The sequence below is a fragment of the Cornus florida genome, unplaced genomic scaffold (genome assembly GCF_030987335.1).
Source record: "Cornus florida cultivar Cherokee Brave unplaced genomic scaffold, ASM3098733v1 CherokeeBrave_3.0.0_Hap2_Chr08, whole genome shotgun sequence".
Lineage (NCBI taxonomy): Eukaryota > Viridiplantae > Streptophyta > Magnoliopsida > Cornales > Cornaceae > Cornus > Cornus florida.
In genome coordinates, this window is record NW_026775578.1 from 41,291,353 (window position 1) to 41,309,998 (window position 18,646).

Below are 18,646 nucleotides of genomic sequence, written 5' to 3' on the forward strand. Positions count from 1 at the left end.
GTTCAACGTCAATTATTTGTGCATCTCCATTGAATCCGGCGAGCATTTGTCGACGCTGAGTTTGGTTGCGCAACTGATGGTGGTGTTGTTGGGTTTTAATTAGGTTCTGCAGACAAGCCGAATCGGTGATGGTGGTGGCGTTGCGTTCAATTAGGGCTTTGCAAGGTGTCCGCGATGATGGTGATGGTTTGATTTGGTGGTGATGGTGGCGGCGGAGTGGGTTTGTGGTTCAATTGGGTTTAACAATTTGGTTCAACATCAATTCTCTGAGTTTCTATTGCTTTGGGTCTGGTTGTGGGGTGGGTTTGGGTGGCAAAAGCGTACAACGTGAGGGGCAGTGATGGTTATTGTGGTGGAAGTAGGGGATGCGGTGGTGATTAAACACCCGGACCGGTAACAAAGAAGATGTACAGTGTGATTTCCCCAATCCACTAAAAACTACGTTGATTTTCAAAAAAAAAATCTAAAAAAAACTGGTGAATTTTTTTAGTAAGGACAGAATCGTCTTTTTCTTTTTTCGGCGACCTGACGAGGCAAATTGGTTTCTTGTAGTTTTTATTTATGCAAAACTCCAATAATTCAGCAATTTTGTTTTGCAATTTACCCTTTATTTAAATGATAAATGAAATATTTAGTTTAGGGAGGCACTCCGGTTACCTACGCTATTCTTTCCTTATTTTTTATAAATAAATAATAATTTTTTTAAAATACCACCATTACCCTTTCAATTATAAAAAGATATTGATTTATCAAAAAATAATAATAATAATAATAATTTATGGTTTGCCTCTCTAGCTCCTAATTGACGTTTTGTATCCCCTATCTCTTTACTTAGGGTGTGTTTGGATAAATAGGGAAAAAAGAAAAAAAAATGATACTATTAGTTAGGAAAGGAAAAAAAAAAGAAAAGAAATAATAGTAATAATTTCTATTCATGTTTGGATAGATAGGGAAGAAAAGAAAAGAAAAGAAATGATAGTTATTCTTATTTGAATAAGATAAATGAGAAAAAAGAAAAGAAATGATAATGACCAAATTACTGTCTTACCCTTACATAATCACTTCATACATTATTCATTTCCAAAATCTTGTTTCTTTTTTATAATTCAATGTCACGAGTAAAAATAAAAGTAAAAAATAAAAATAAAAAAGAAAAAGTACGATAAGGTTAAGATGAACCATTCAACATGGTTGAAGGTAAGAGCAGTTTTTAACCTTTTTTATGAGCATGTGAAATTTTTTTTTTTTTGGTTGTATCTTGTTATACCTATCCGACTCAATCTCTTTCCATCCTAAAATTTTTAATAACTTTTAGCATTATCATACATCTTTGCATTCCACTAAACATATTGGGACATAAATGGAATTACTTTTCTGTATGTTGATTTGTAGAGGGCATTGTTGGTATTAATAATTTATAACTTACTCCACTATCCTTTTTCTCCCTATTTTCTCAAATTGGAAGAGAAAGCATATAAGGGAAAAGGAGGGATAACTATCCCTCCATATCCTCTCTTTTCTCTCCACTTAACCCGCCCAAATATACTCTCACACTATCCTCTCTTTTCTTTTCTCTCCATGTCCCTCCAATTCAACCTTACCAAACACACCCTTATGGTTTTGTATTTATCTTTTAAAGTAACATACAAGATCTCGAAGATGAAGATATGGTGGAGTTGAACAAAGTAATTGATCTTATTAGCACGGAAAGTACGGAAGAACTATCAAACCTTCATGAACCATTCAACTCCATGGATGCCAATGGTGATGGTAATTTTTTTCTTTGAGTTTAATTTATTTATTTTTCTTTCGATTTAAGTGATTTTGAAGAACTAATTTGGACTGTCTTTACATCTTAAACTTTACCTTGTTGAGAAAAGCCCTAATTGTTTTAACAATAAAATTTCTATGAACAAGAATTTTGTGAAAGAAAAAAAAAGAAAGACAGAGAGATGTTTATTACATATAATTTTTATACTTTTTGACTTGTTCTAATGTTTAAGCATTTGTAATTCTAATCAAAATTTTTTTTTTTTTTAATTTTTTTTATTTTATATATATATATATATATATATATATATATATATTGTGTTTTAACAATAAACTAAACCACTCCCTAAATTCACTTGCCACAGCCTTCTTGTACTAGTGGGAATGATTAGAGATAAGAAAAGTAGTGCTACTGTATTCAATTCTTATTTTCCTCCCTGTTCGTAGGCAGTACGTGGGGTTAAGGGGGAGTATAGTATTTTTTTTTTTTCTTTTTTTAATTAAAAAAATATGAATTTGGTAATGTTTTTTCATTCCATTGGATTGCTCTGTTTTCAGTTGTTTTAGAAACAAATCCGTTCTCGCATGATCAACAATTTTTATCACATGCTTACATACTCAACTAAGTGGCCATGTCATGCATTAATCAGTTCTGATGCTAATAATCTTTACTTTTGATAAGATACTTGTCATCATGTGTTCTTTTGTGAGGGTACTTTTGACATATAATACCGACTGTATCCACTTACTAATTGCTACCCACTAACTACCCTTGCTCAAACATTGGTTTCGATCTTGTTCATGAGACTGTGCTTTGCTTTGAATGATTTACTTGTGATATGTAGTTGGGCATTAATTATACAAGATAATGCACTTAATAGTGATTTCAAGCAAAGAGTTAAGATTTATATGGTAATTTTTGTGTTATAGTATTATATTAAAACAACGTGAGTCTTACTATATGTCAGAAAATATTTGATATAAAATATTGAAGTTTATTTATGATATATTTGATGGCCTTTATGATACGCAAATTTTACCGATGAGAAAAAGAAAGAAGAAATGGGCACCAAAAATCAAGTAATCACACTTGGGTCTAACAAGTTGCCCTTGCTCAAACATTGGTTTCGATCTTGTTCATGAGACTGTGCTTTGCTTTGAATGATTTACTTGTAATATGTAGTTGGACATTAATTATACAAGATAGTGTAGTTAATAGTGGTTTCAAACAAAGAGTTAAGATTCATATGGTAATTTTTGTATTATAATATTATATTCTCCTAAAACAACGTGATTCTTACTATATGTTAGAAAATATTCGGTACAAAATATTGAAGTTTATTTATGATATATTTGATGGCCTTTATGATATGCAAATTTTACAGATGAGAAAAAGAAAGAAGAAATGGGCACCAAAAATCAAGTAATCACACTTGGGTCTAACAAGTTGCTTTCTCTATCTAAGAAAAAGTTTTCAAATCGGGAAGAGCTTATTGGTAGTATTCGTAACATAACAATATCTCAAGGATTTGCCACTAATATTAAAAGGTCCATAAGAGATCGTTATGTGATCATTATTTGCGATGGAGGAGGTCAATACCGTAATTCCAACATTTCAATGGAACAAAGGAAAAGGATAACGGCATCTCGTTTGATAAATTGTCCATTTGAAATTTGGGGTAAAAGAAAAGATGGATTTTGGAAGGTGGAATCAAAAAATATGTCGCATAATCATCAACTTTCATTCAATATGTCTGGACATCCTTCTTGCCGTCAATTTTCAAAAGAAGAGATTATGCAAATTAAGAAAGTGACAAAGGAAGGAATACCACCGTGACAAATACTTTCATCTCTTCGATAAAGTAATTCAAATCTTCAAGCAATATCTAGGAACTTATACAATACAAAGGCTAAAATCATGAAAGAGAGTTTGGCAGGTCGTACAATGATTCAAGCATTGTTTGAAGAATTGGGTCAAGGTGGTTTTACTTTTGATGTTAAGTGTGACAAGGATAATCGTTTGGCTTATTTGTTTTTTGCACACCCTTCTTCAATTGCATTAACAAAGAATTAACCGTATGTTTTTATGATGGATTATACTTATAAGACAAATAGATATAAGATGTCGTTGCTTGATATTATTGGAGTGTCAAGTTCCAACAATTTATTTTATTCTTGTTTTGCTTTTCTGCAAAATGAAGAAGAAGATGACTATGTTTGGGCTTTGGAAAAGTTCAAGAAAATTCTTGGTGATGATAGGCATCCTTCAGTGATTGTATCTGATAGAGAGTTAGCACTAATGAAAGGTATTCAAGCTATCTTTCCTGGAGCTGCACGTCTTTTATGTGTATGGCACATTGAGAAGAATATTCTTTCAAATTGTAAGCGTTATTTTGAAGAGAAAGGTGATTGGGATATATTTCTATCTATTTTGACAAATTTGATAAACTCTCTTGATGAATCAACATTTGATGAAGCTTGGAATCATTTTGAAATTCAATATAAAGAACAAAGATCTATTTTAAATTACATCAAAAGAACTTGGCTTCTATTCAAAGAAAGATTTGGAAATGCATGGACAAAGAAATATGCACATTTTGCAAATCGTGTCACTTCAAGGGCTGAAGGTGCACATGCAACACTGAAGAGATATCTACAAGTTTCAACAGGTGATTTTCGGGAGGTAAAAGAAATTTTTTCTCATGCAATTGAAAATCAATTTCAAGAAATAAAAACAAATATTTTGAATGAAAAGGTCCGTATTCCACATAAATTTAACATTCATTTCTTCAAAGAACTTATTAATCATGTTTGTACATTTGCATTTGGGAAGCTTTATAAGCAATATGAGATGGCCAAATCTAATACACCATTGCCTCTATGCAAAAATCATTTTTCAAGTACTATGGGTCTTTCTTGTGCACACAAGATAAGGGATGAGAAATATATAATTTTGCAGCTTGCTTATATAAATCCACAGTGGAGAATTGATAGATCATTTTTTGATATGGGTGTTAGTTTGATTAATCAAAAAGACCATATTGATGATCTTCTCAAGGAGATCCATCATAAATACAAACAAATGCCACTTACTGAAAAGGAAGATTCTCGGAAGCAAATTGCTCAACTTGATGATACTTCCGTTCCAGTGATTCTTGCACTTAAAATTCAACCCCACAAAGGACGTCCATTGGGTTCAAAGGAAAAAAACAATAATAGTTCTACAAGTCGAGATCCTTCTGCATTTGAGATCGTTGAAAAGATCCGACAATGTAGTGTATGCAAAAACGTTGGGCATAACAGTCGCACTTGTAAACAGAAAGTTGGAACAATTAGATTGAGCCCTCAGTAATAGTTTTCTATGGAATTAAAGCACTTTTGTAAGGTTTTTTTTTTTTTTTTTTTTTTTTTTTTTTTTTTTTTTTTTTTGTTTTTGCAGGTGTAAAATTAATTTTTGGAAATTAGCTAAGACGTTGATAACATCATTATGCATGTAAGTTTCTTTGCTAGGTATTGATTTTACATTACATATGCATTGAAGTTATAATTATACAAAAGAATGCTAATGCATTTTTTACTCATTGTGCAGGTGATATATCGTTTCCTTTGAGCTTGATTAGTTTATAAATGCTGATGGATGGTGAAAATAGCTAGATAAATTATGATTGAAAAATGTAATTGAAGTAGTTTTTGTCATATTGTTTTCATCTTCACATAAAGATGATGTTAAATTTTATTGATGATTTCAGTGACTTTGAAATTAGATAATGGTTTTGGCTCTTTCAATGGCTTCCCTTTTATATCGACTCTTTTTTATTCTGCTAATAAAATGTTATAAATTGTGTTGAATAATGTATATCAACTCTTTTATTTTGTTAATAAAATGTTATAAATTGTGTTGAAGAATAATGTTTCTCTTGAATGTATTGCATTTTGACATAGAAAAGTATGTTGTATGATGGGTATTTTCATACCTAAAAAGCTTCAAATGGTTACAGATTTGTGATGACCCGAATTTTTGAAATTTTAATTTCATTACTTTATGATTTTTAGACTGTTTAAATTAATTATTTATGACTGAAAGTTAATGGGTTTTGAATTTTTATTTAATTTTGTTATATTTTATATATATGTATAAATTGATGCAAAGGAATGTACTTGGACGTCGAACGAAATTAAAGAAATGAGAAATTGACAAAGAAAGGTTGTTTTTGGCGGGTCCCATTTGTCATAGTTGTCACATGTCTATGTAAATATATGATATATATAAAGAGTGAAGTAAAGGGAGCCAGCGAATTGCGAGTTAAAATGGTGAAAAGTGATTTTTTGGTGGGACCCACATGAAAGATTTTTAAAGAGAATGGAATTTGGTTTTGGTTGTATCTTTATATATTATATATAATTTATGTCTTGTGGGCTAAGGAAGCAAGGTGGACGGCTAAGAAGAAAAGAAAGAAGGAGCAGGTTGGTACTGAAATGATGAAAGATAAGAAAGGAAAGTCTGGAGCTTCATGTGGGTTGGGTCTTGGAGTGAGATATTGTACTTGAGTGTGTTGGATATGATGAGATTTTGGCAGATCAACTTTTGGACTTAGACTGATTTTTTTGCACGTGGGTCTGTTGGCTAGTTTCGGTGCGAGGGGGTGGGTTTACTTATATATATGATGCATTGTCTTGTGAATTTAGTGAGCAAACAGAATAGAAAAATGAGAGTGAGAGAAAAATAGATTGAGAAAATGGACGGCAGACAGAGGAGCCGTGAGGTTGCAGAGGTGACTGGAGTTTGAGGACTTGATAATCCAACGAGGAAAATATTTTTCAGTGTAGGGTTCTCTATACCTTGAATGGCATGTGGATGTTTTGATTAAATGTTTTATTAAATGTTTTGATTACATGTATATTTATTTTATTTATACTCACCTGTACATGTTTATTTTGTGAAGTTGTTTTATTAAACCTCCATGAGATTTTTGTTATGGTTTTTCCTACCGGGACTTTTGTCTCACCACCCTCCAGTTTCAGGTACCGAAGATGGACGGAGATGGCTAGAGATAGGTTTAGGATGAAGAGTCGGCGTGGAGGATTTATTTTATTATTTGGAGAATTTTTTGTATATTTGAGGAAATTGATTTTGCATAAAAAGAGGGCAATATTTATGATCCTGGGTGTATTTTAATGTATTTGAATCTGTATAAATTGAGGATTTTATTGGAATTGTCGGGTCGTGACAAGATTCCTCTTCGTGGCTATCACGAATTCACCAAATGGGTTGAATTAAGCTGTTGTCACAAATTCTTAGATTGACCATGTATGGGAGACAGAAGTGAATCCGAAAGTGCTTGATAACCAGTTCGCTTAGCTACCTAGTAAGAGCTAAATTCTCATCGAACTTTCTGTCTTTGGTAGAGAGTTGGTCTTATTGGCAAATCCAGCCCCATATTTATATGGTTCTATAACCGATGTTTTGTATTCTTTTTGCTTCAAAGAACCGAAAAGAAAACCAACCTACATTTGATCTCAATATTTGAACTAACAAGACGTATATTTGGAGTTCAAACTCGAAGTGATCGTAACAGGGGCGCCACTTTCATAAAGGTGTACTTACCGCCGGCGTGTCTAGGCATATGGTTATCAAAATGGTTTGTCATATATTCCCACATCCAGGTACAAACCATGAACCCTCTCGCACGAAGCCAAAAGTCGGGTGAAACCCCTCTTAGCCGGAACCTTAGATGCTTTTCAGAAAAGGGGCATAAAAATGAGAGACCCTTACCGTGTTGTGGCTGAAAGTTTCTTCTAAAAAAATATCGTCATCTGTTCACCTTTTAAATATAAAAGGAGAATAATTTTCCTTTTTAATTTTTTTCCTGGATGTATTGGCATACTTTTGGAAAGTATTTGGTTTAGAAAGGGTAGTTTTGGTATAATAAAATAAGAAATGATGCATTAATTAGTTTAGGGACATTTTTGTCATTCACTTTAACGAGAAAAGAAAAGTGTAGTGTAAGTGGAGAAAAGTGGAGTGCTAATATTGCCTCCCTTATTTTATTATAAAAAATATTCCAAAGTTACAGACAAACAAGGTGAGAGACTACATGAGAGAACTGAGATATAAAATTTATTTAATAAATCAATTAAAAATAATAATAATTTATTAATTTAAAAATAATAATAATAACTTATTCAACTGCCATCACCAACATACTTAAATCAACATTTTTTTAAAAAAAAAAATACTAGAATGTAAACTTAAGCCTAAGCATTGATTTAATTAATATTTTCAATAAGTTCATTTATTAAATACTAAACACGGTTATTAAAGTATATTAATTACTTTGTACAAAAAAAATGTATATTAACAAAAAATTATAAAAATATATATTGATAACTTATTATTATATAAATTATTAAGCATATCAATTAACTTATTATTATATAAATTATAAGTATGCCATTGCGAAATTGATACACAATAATTTATACACTAAAAAATTAACAAGTATATTAATTGATAACTATATTTTGTTTATAGATTAAATTTTTTATTTTTAATTATTAATATATTTATTAAAATTTTTATATAAAAGGCTTATGAACTTGGCTTATAAAAGTGTAATGTTTATACTTTCAATTTGTATTGTGTAAATATAAGTTTTGTTGGACGGTGTGAATGGTGTGAATTGTGAATGCAATCCAAGTTTTGTTTCATGGTGTAAATGGTGCGAATTGTGAATGGATTGGATTGCATGACTTTTGATTATAAAATTCTATCATACTTTGTATATGTTTTTTAGGTACAAAAATACAAAATTCATAATAGATCAATCTGCATAATACATTTAAGATATTGGAGAATACTAAACAAGATGATATTTTATGATTGGAAAGTCACAGATGCGCCATAATACTTTTTAGAGAGAGAATTTTTCAATATTCTTTTAAACTCGCCATTGGGGCTAATCTAACCCAAATTATATAGAGTCGGATCCAATCCAAATTCAATGTGGGTCGGTTGGCTCAGCAAGGCTGGACTTTTAAATTTGGGTGGGTGAAAATTGACCATTAGTGTTGCATTTTAATATTTTTAAAAAAGTTGAATATGAAGAACATTGACCACAACTTAAAATTAATTACTCTCTTAATTTTAAATCCTTTTTCCTTCTTTTTTTTTTTTTTTGTGAGAAATACATAAATTTATTTTATAGGGAAAATCATTTATTTTACTTTTCTGAATTTAAAATTATGTTGGCTAATGAGTAAACGAGGGTCTTTTCTAGGATTTTTGTGAAATTTTTAGGGTTTAGTGTGGGCACTTTTATAATTATTTAAATTTTTGCATAAAGAATAAAATTAATTGAAAATTAAAGCGGGAGCAATTACCCTAACCACCGTACACTGCTCTCCCTTCTCCCTTAATCAATTCATTTGGAATGAAGTATTCAAAGAAACTTGATGTAACGCTTTGGGCCTGAGTCCGCACGATTTTGCTCTTGGGAAACTTGATGTAACGCTTTGGGCCTGAGTCCGCACGATTTTGCTCTTGGGTTTCACCCTTAAAGGCCTCATATTAATTGGAGATGACATAGGCCTCATATTAATTGGATGTAACGCTTTGGGCCTGAGTCCGCACGATTTTGCTCTTGGGAAACTTGATGTAACGCTTTGGGCCTGAGTCCGCACGATTTTGCTCTTGGGTTTCACCCTTAAAGGCCTCATATTAATTGGAGATGACATAGGCCTCATATTAATTGGATGTAACGCTTTGGGCCTGAGTCCGCACGATTTTGCTCTTGGGTTTCACCCTTAAAGGCCTCATATTAATTGGAGATGACATAGGCCTCATATTAATTGGAGATGACATACTTACATATAAGCATGACAGTGTTTCTCGCACCCGCCCACAAGGTCATCACAATCCATCCCCCTTGGAGGCCTGACGTCCTCGTCGACACACTTTCGGCTGGGTCAGGCTTGATACCATTTGTAACTACTCACTGCACCACATGGTATGATATTGTTCCGCTTTGGGCCTGAACCCGCACGATTTTACTCTTGGGCTTCACCCCAAAATGCGTCATACCAATAGGAGATGACACACTTACATATAAGCACTTCATCTTTCCTTTACTCAGGCGATGTGGGACTATGCACCCGTAGTGTCTCTCACACCCGCCCACGATACAGCCGCCTGTAAAGTCACCACACTCGACTTTACAATCATAAAAACCAAACATTTGAGTAAATCTAACAATTTGCATCAGAAGGTTTGGCTACTCTTAGGGTTTGGTAATTACATGTGTGAAACCGAAAACATATGTGATGGGTGGTGGATTATGAATGCCTTAGAGATTTGACACCACCATCATTGCTATATATATATATATATAAACTGCAGCCTTATAGAAACTAATTAGCATGGACAGCATGACACATGTTGGTAGCATACCTTCAGCAGCCAAAGAAAAGAAGGTTGAAAATAGCACTCCACAGAGATTCTCACAAGTGCCATTAAGGGAAGATTTAATAAAACTGAAGAAAAATTAATTCCAATAATATAAATTAGAACAACTCTAGACTCTATCTCTCATCTGTCATTTGATCTGAAAAACATAACATACTACAAACTCAACCTTTGGCACAGTTTTTTTTCTCTTGAAATTGCTTACAGGAGCAGATGGCATTGCAGAATTCTTCACAGGGAGGAACCAGTGGCTTAACCAATGCTCATAATAAGCTAGCGAACCAACGGATTTAAATTCATTTATTCAAGGAATATAATTTTAATTTATATTTAATAGTTCTTATTTAAAACGTGATCGACGGAATTTAGACAATGATATAATTTTTTTTTTTTAACACCTACAAATGATATAAATTGATTTGATAGCTTCACATGTGTAAAAGAAGCTTATATAAAATCTGTGTAGATAAGGATTTTGGTTGAAATTTCTTGGGATTTTTTATTTATTTATTTCATTTAAATGTTGAATCCCTTCATTTGAAATACTTCCGCTCACATGAATGAACTGTTGGGAATTAAATCCCCTTCATTCGTTTGGTGTGACTTTAACATGTACCTACCATAAGAGATATACTAATTTGAAATTCCATATAACCTTGAGACTTGAAAGTATTTTTTTTCAATTTCAAGATACCAATTTTGTACTCTCAATCACAGTTTTAGCATCATTCAAGATTTTTTGGGTTCATATTTCTAGATTTTGCCTAATCATAAATAGTAAGACAAGTAGACAATGTATATATACATATATTTGAAGAGAGGAAAAACAACATACGATAAGTTACAAATACGTTGAACACACCGTTTGTTTGGATGTAAAATATTTTGATCTTATCATTTAAGTAAAATATTTACTGAATAAAATATTTTATCAAAACCTAATAAAAATAATTTGGATTTGGTTATGATTTTTTTTCTTCTCCAAATACCAAAATATTAAAATAAAATAAATATTTTAGTAAAAAAAAAATTTATATAAAAACTATTTTACATAGAAACTGAGTCCAAATCAAACATAATTTGGTGGCTACAGTAAAATCTCACTACATAAATTTATTACTATGTGTGATGCCCACCTGAACCATGATGACAAATGATGCATACGTGTAATGTTTATGCTTTTGTAGATTTGTCAAGCACCATGTCCAATCTTATCTGCTGTTATAATTTCATGCCATCTTCAGTCTTTGCGCTTGTATGCGTCTCTAATCTCTATTTATGTATGAATTATGTCAAAACAAAAAAGGCACAGAAGTTAGTGGCGGACTTAGAAATTTGAACACGTGTATTGTGTCATTTTGGTCAACTTTTTGAAGTGTTACATCATGATTTTCCTCCGAAAGAGGCTATGGTGGTAGCATTTTATCACATTCAGGGAAGGTGATAACCAGCCCATGTTTCCAAATGATTTTTTGTAATGAAAAATAATAATAAGAATAATAAATTATTTAGTGAAAAAATGACATTGCGTGGGACCCATTTTAATTAGCTGTCTGTGATTAGTAACATCGATTTAACAACCACGGTCAACTTTTTGAAGTGTTATATCATGATTTTCCTCTGGAAGAGGCTATGGTGGTGGCATTTTATCACATTCAGGGAAGGTGATAACCAGCCCGTGTTTTCAAATGATTTTTTGTAATGAAAAATAAGAATAATAAAAAATTATTTAGTGAAGAAGTTACATTGCTTGGGAACCATGTTAATAAGTGATTAGTAAGATTGTTATAGCAACCACAATTGCTTTATGTTTTTATTTTGACCGAAACAGAAGTTATGTTTTTGTATTAGAGTGCGTTCAACATTATTTCAAAATTTGTTTGGTAACATAAATTTTTATAAGATTTTTAAAAGTAAAAACATAAAAACATGTTTGGTAAAAAATGTTACAAGTTTGAAAATTTGAATGGTTAGTTAAAAATGTTATTATAAATTTTTATTTTTTTTGAACAGTACTTTGCTATTGTACAAAAGTAAACAAAAGTATCATTTTAACACTTTTGAATTTGGCCTCAATTTTAGAAGTGTTTCGATACTATTCCAATGACGACAAACATTACCAAACATTCTTTGTGTTTTTACTTCACTACAGTATACTAGCAAAAAACAAAAAAACACGAAACAAAAATATTAGTCAAACTTCGTGTATCCACCGTACTGTTACATTTTTACGCTTAGGGCCCGTTTGCATTAGAAATATTATTGAAATAGCTAAAAAAAGATCTCAAATACAATTCAACTAGTAATTGGAGAAAGAAAAGCTAAAGTCATGGGAGAAATTCTCCCAAAACAATCTCAACCAAATCCTAACATGTAAACAAAAGCATGTAAACCCTAGCAAGCCAAGAAAAGAAGCAATAATCCCCCATGAGCCAACTTCACAAAGGGTCTTGCTTCCTTGAGTAAATGCTAAAACTTCAACACTGAAATGAAATGGAAAGCCTTCCTACAAGAACCTAAATACAAGATAACTTCCCAATTTTAGTACCCGACTTTTCCATATCTTGAATGGTTCTCGATTTTGAAGACAGTCGGACACATTCGATTAAATTCACGTGAATAGGAGATGACATCTTTACAAACTCGTCATATTTAATGATCTCATGATGACATCATCCCTCCTCACGTAAAAATAGTCACCATGAGATTAACTTCATTTCCAAAAGGAAATTCTAAAATCTTAGACTCTGCTCAACACTTCTTCTTCTGCTGCTTGACCTTGTTTCTGATATTCTCCTTCCTCAAGGCTGATGCACTTGTACCACTTGGCGCAAAACACATAGGCCACAAAATCAACAGCTGTTAGGACTGCTATAAGGAAGTAAAACCTGTCCATATGGCCACTATTTAGGTTTTGAGGGATCCAACCTGGGCTGCTTCCTCTAGCTGTGATCTTCATCACCATGTTAACCAACATGCTACTCACATAATTGCCAAGAGAAATCGATGCCATGCACAGAGAGCTTCCGAAACTCTTTATCCCATCCGGGGCTTGCCCATTGAAGAACTCCAACTGTCCCACATACATGAAAACCTCTGAAGCCCCTACAAGAACATACTGTGGAATCTGCCAAAATACGCTTAAAGAGCTCGAATACTTGTTTGGGATCACCCTTTTCAGCCTCTCCAGCTCTGTGACACCGGCTGCAATCATCGCTAGCATTCCAATTATAAGCCCTATGCCCATCCGTTGGAGCTCGGTTAAGCCCTTAGGGTTTCCACTTAATCTGCCAGCTACTGGCACCAGGATTTGGCGGTAAATCCCCGTGCATATAAGGACACTGCAGATGTCGAAAGCAGACATGCTAGCGGCTGGAAGGTGGAAATTTCCGACGTTGCAGTCCATGGCTGCACCTTGCTCAACAAAGAGTGAAGCCATCTGAGTGAACACAACAGAGTATATGATGGTGCATAGCCAAATAGGTAGCATTCTTATAATACACTTGGCTTCTTCAACTTGAGTGACAGTGCAAAGCCTCCATGGGTTTAGAGGGCCACATCTATCCTCCTCTATTACTATTGCAGCCTTGTCCAAACACCTGACCATGTCCAAACAACATATAAATCGAAATAATTAATTCAGCTTTTACATACACAAAATTGTCCTAAATAAATATAGATATTAATTGGCTTGTGTTCATGCTTGTTTTTACATTAACATAAAATCGTGGTAATAAAAGATTGTGCATACTTACTCGAACTCATTGGTGTGGAGTATCTTCCTACTCCCTTTGATTGCAGACTCCGATCCTTCTACCTCATGTAAGTCATCATCCTCGCCTAGATCTTCCTTACATTTTTTAAATGCAGCGACGAATACTTGAGCAACACGGGGCAAAGGGTTGCCACAAGGTTTGATATACCGGTAACCAGGTGACCCTAACAAGAATAACAATAGGGCTAGAATAGCAGAAAGAGTGGACACCCAAAACCCCAAAGTCCATTTTCCCGTATCCTCATAATAGACCAAAATGGTATTTGAAAATAAGGAGCCAACATTGAGTGCAAAGTAGAAATAGCAGAAGAAAGCCCCTTTCAAATTCCTTTCTTTAGGATTGTTCTCATCAAATTGGTCTGCTCCAAAGGTGGCTATAGTGGGTTGGTGCCCTCCATATCCAAAGGCCACCAAGTACATGGCTAAGTAAAATATGCCTATTCCAATTGATGAAGAAGGCGTGCAACTTAGTTCTCCATCACCACAATCAGCAGGTTTGATCAAGAATAGCCAAGATGATAGTGATAAAAGCACCAAACCCTGGTCAAAAAGTAAAATAATTTGCTTAGAATTTTTTAGATATGACATGAAATGTTTAAACAAAGTGACTATATGTTATTGAACTTATATTACCAGCACGAAAACAAGTTGAAATACAGCGCAGGTCAAGTAACGTCCCCAGTATGAGTCGCTGAGGAATGCTCCTATTAACGAACACAAATAAACAGTTCCAGTCCATTTGCTGACATTGTTGGCTGCAGTCGCATTGTCTTGACCAATAACTCTGTTCAAGAACAACACCAAATTCACACCAACACCAAAGAAAGCTAGTGTTGCAAGGCCTTGATTTGCTGCACCAAAGAGAAGAAAATAACAAAATTTCCCATCACTTTACACATGATTGTTCCGAAAAAAATAAATCTAGCTTGTTTCTTGAATAAAAGTTGATTGTGAGTGATTCGATAAGTACCCAGCAAGAGGGCTGCTGAATTCCAGCCGCCTAAGCCTTTGCTCTTAATGCAACCTCCAAGTTTGAGAAAGCTAATTATCTTCTTCTCATTCTTATTGAAATTCGTATTAGTAGCTTCTGATTTTCCGAGGCTTTTATTTTCTTCTCTGGCCTGCTTGAAGAATAAAATTCATTAGTTGTAGAAACTTTAAATTTCAATGCATAAGAAACTAAATTATATAGAGTCACATATTTAAATCCTTTGTAGCTAAACCACATATGGTCATATTCAAAAGCATGGTCATATGAACATCAAAAGAAAGTAATCAGATGGTTCTGAAGGTCTAATTTGAAGTCATATGAAGATAACACTATCGTAACAGTAATTGACTAAAGGTCATTATCCAGTGATAATCATGCCCAAGGCAGGGTACTCGACGCGAAGACTTGAACCCGTAATCTCAATCTTCACTGATAAAACTTTTACCATCGAACCAAACAATGGCTTCTTTTGACCGTGATTTAATAAAAACTAAAATAAATCTTTATATTTTGTTTGGAGTGAACCCAGAGGATAAAGTTAACTAGACTCCTAAAGATTGCTTTTAAAGTAAGAATATATTATAACATAAGCATATCGACAGAAAAAGTGAAGCATAAATATGAAAGTTGTGCTCATGAACAGAGAAAAGCAGAGCAAATGATATTATGCTGAAAATATCCCTAGGAATCAGCAGGAACATTGTGGCCCCTCAGCTGCAACAAACTGATATCATATTTTGACCCCACTGATAGGAGACTAGTACATCATTTTCACCACAAAACTTCTTCTATTTTCATGAAAAGGGAAAAAAAATGATTATTTGTTGCCAACCTTTAGCGCAGTCTCTTTGGTGACAGTAAGCGAGTCCATTGCAGCCAGTCGAGGCTTCCTCTGCAAATTATCAATGGAACCGGGAAAAAAATGTAGTTAGTGATATATCATACTAAATTTTTCACCAGAAAAGATGAAAACCCTTCAACTATAGTACAAAAAACAATAAAGCTAGAGGAAGAAATTAAACTATGATTTTGTAAGTGATGGCATAAAGCAAAAAAATAATAAGAAAAGGGTTATTAAATTTAATGCAAGACACACGTACACAATATCACACACATAAACACACATACAAGTGAGATAATAGTTCTTTTAATAATGGGAAAAAAAGGTATTCTATCAAAATGAGTAGAGAAATGAAGTAATGCTTACAAGGAGAGAACTTTCAGGCAATTGAATGAACAAAAGAAGCTATAGGAGAGGTGTGGAAAGAAAGTTGGCAATGAGAGGATGAGAAGAATGGTGCAATAGATAGGTGAATATATAGGACAGCATAGAGAGAGAGAGAGAGAGGTAGAGGAGAGAGAAAACTAGAAAGAGGGGGGAGGAGGTCACTTTCAGAATTAGCTTTGTTGTGGAAACAAATATTTTTAGGGGAAATGATGAAAATATTGGTGGAGGAAATGGAAGTAGAGGTCTGGTTAGAAGAGTCTGGGCCACGAACCGAGTCACGAATTCCATTGAATATCTCTGAAAGTGGGACTTATTGCCCTGTGAAAGTGATATCCTCTCATTCTATAACATTTTCCTTTCCATGTTTGTTACATGAATACTGATAAACTCTTCTCAATTTCACTTTCAGATTTGATTTTTTCCTGAATTGCTTCTTATATATACGTCATGAACCATAATGAGCATAGGCAAATAGTTTTTCCTAGAACAATCCAAAATAGCAACATTTTATGGGACACACTCAGAACTGTTTTTTTCTTCATATGCATGGTATGATCTTTTAGCATAATGCAAAGGCTTAGACAATTGGGAATGAACTGTGAACTAGTGAACTAGGAAAGCAATAGTTAAGCAAGAGACTCAGCAAGAAACTAAAAACACAGGTTAAACATATGATCCAAATACACAGAGACATATATTATATGTCAATGCTTACTATACTTTACAAATGGTATTACTAAATCCCTACTTCTCAAAGAGAGGTCAGGGGTTCGAGCCTCAGTGAAAGCATGTGTGTGTGAGTACCAACTAGGAAAAAAAATAACATGATGGTGATGACTGACATCAATATTAATTCGTATAAGCAATTCAATGTCTTAATTTCTCTTTTTTTACTTCACACACACACACACACATATAAATATATATCATGTATAGAAGCATTTATGTATCAGAATCTAAATGATTAGGAATGATCTTTTTGCATAATGCAAATACACAGAGACATATATTATATGCCAATGCTTACTATACTTTTAATTGTTTTTATTCAAATCTATATATCATTTATGCACCAAACCCTTGTCATTTCTTGTCAATCAACTGTATAAATGGCATGATGGTGATGACTAATATCGATATTAATTCGTATAAGCGATTCAATGTATGTCTTAATTTCTCTTTTTTCTCTTCACACACACGCACACACACATATATATATATATATATATCCTTGTATAGAAGCATTTATATATCAGACTCTAAAAAGATTAGGGATGAATGAAATTAACCATGCATCAAATATAGCAACAAGCTAGCTATATAACCTATATGTGATCTTTAATTTGATTCAAAGAATCAATAGACAGCTAAACTTTTATTAATGCAAGGTAAATCACTAACCATTTTATTAACAAACGTGAACATATATATATATATAATGTATGTATAGACTAAGAAGGCAAAAACAAAGTTTTCAGTATATATGAAAATCAATAACAATTATATATCAAAATATTGATTATCACATGCTACAAGTTTTGCTAAAAATATATTTCTTAATCCTACTGAAATTCATCCTATCCTTTTCTTTTTTCTTTCCAATGGACAGGAATCACTTCTGCTAAGAAAATTGCTTTTCTTTTTTGGGAAGTATAGTAAAAGAACCACTTACCCAAAAAAAAAAGTCTAGTAAAAGAATTGTTAATAAAAAAAATATGTAATTAATATTATTCAACAAAATTTGGGTAATTTCTTGTATCAGTTTGACCACAAGGGTATGATAAGGGCAAGATCATGAGCTCTTTTTTCTAATAATGGAAATCATATAATTTATATATTATATTATATAATTATATATAAAAAGGCATGCTATATGTTTGAACTTTTTCTACTACCTTTTTTCTGTATATAAAGCCATGGCATACTTTGTACATACAAATACAACACAAACAAAATTGCTGAATTTTATTGCTAACAGAAAAGTAAAAACAAATTAATCAACAATCATTACTATAAATTTTTGTGCACATACACATATATAAGACTATAAGTACTGAAAATAAACAAGGTAGGGTTTAACCTTTTACGGAATTTGGTGACAGAGAAAAACACAGATTTTGGAATGTTGCTCGATTCTGGTGACCGCGAAGAACGTGTATCGAAAAGCTCAATTGGCATGGTAGGTCGGAGAATCACTCGAGTGGAGTCACCGGAGACTAGAAAAGCCGGTGAAACCCTAGTGTCAAACTAATGATGACCTGTTAATGGCCATTCAAATATATGTTTCCACACTGTAGACCTGTTTTTTCTCTAAGGTTAAACTGATGCGTCTGAACAATATTTTTGTTAATGGAACACAAAACCCTAGATAGTATTGACTACAATGCAGTGCAGAACAGAAGAACCGTAGTGGAGACTGGA

General features: G+C 33.0%; 1 protein-coding gene across 1 annotated transcript; it reads right to left on the reverse strand.

Annotated features, from left to right (window-relative positions):
- Nucleotides 1-12,446: 12,446 nt before the first annotated feature.
- Nucleotides 12,447-16,271, reverse strand: LOC132271475 (protein NRT1/ PTR FAMILY 7.1-like). The gene is made up of 6 exons (XM_059772859.1): nt 16,205-16,271; nt 15,830-15,889; nt 14,977-15,127; nt 14,640-14,857; nt 13,987-14,546; nt 12,447-13,830 (listed from the first exon to the last, which is right to left on the reverse strand). The coding sequence occupies exons 2-6, from the start codon at nt 15,866-15,868 to the stop codon at nt 12,972-12,974; spliced, it is 1,827 nt and encodes a 608-aa protein (XP_059628842.1). The 5' UTR covers nt 15,869-15,889; nt 16,205-16,271; the 3' UTR covers nt 12,447-12,971.
- Between the last annotated feature and the right edge of the window lie 2,375 nt (nt 16,272-18,646).

Coding starts and splice junctions, on each gene's coding strand:
- LOC132271475 (XM_059772859.1), bottom strand. CDS start 15,868: ATGGACTCGCTTACTGTCACCAAAGAGACTGCGCTAAAG. Junction 14,858..14,976: donor TTCAGCAGCCCTCTTGCTGG/GTACTTATCGAA, acceptor TCTTTGGTGCAG/CAAATCAAGGCCTTGCAACA. Junction 14,547..14,639: donor TTCAACTTGTTTTCGTGCTG/GTAATATAAGTT, acceptor CTTTTTGACCAG/GGTTTGGTGCTTTTATCACT.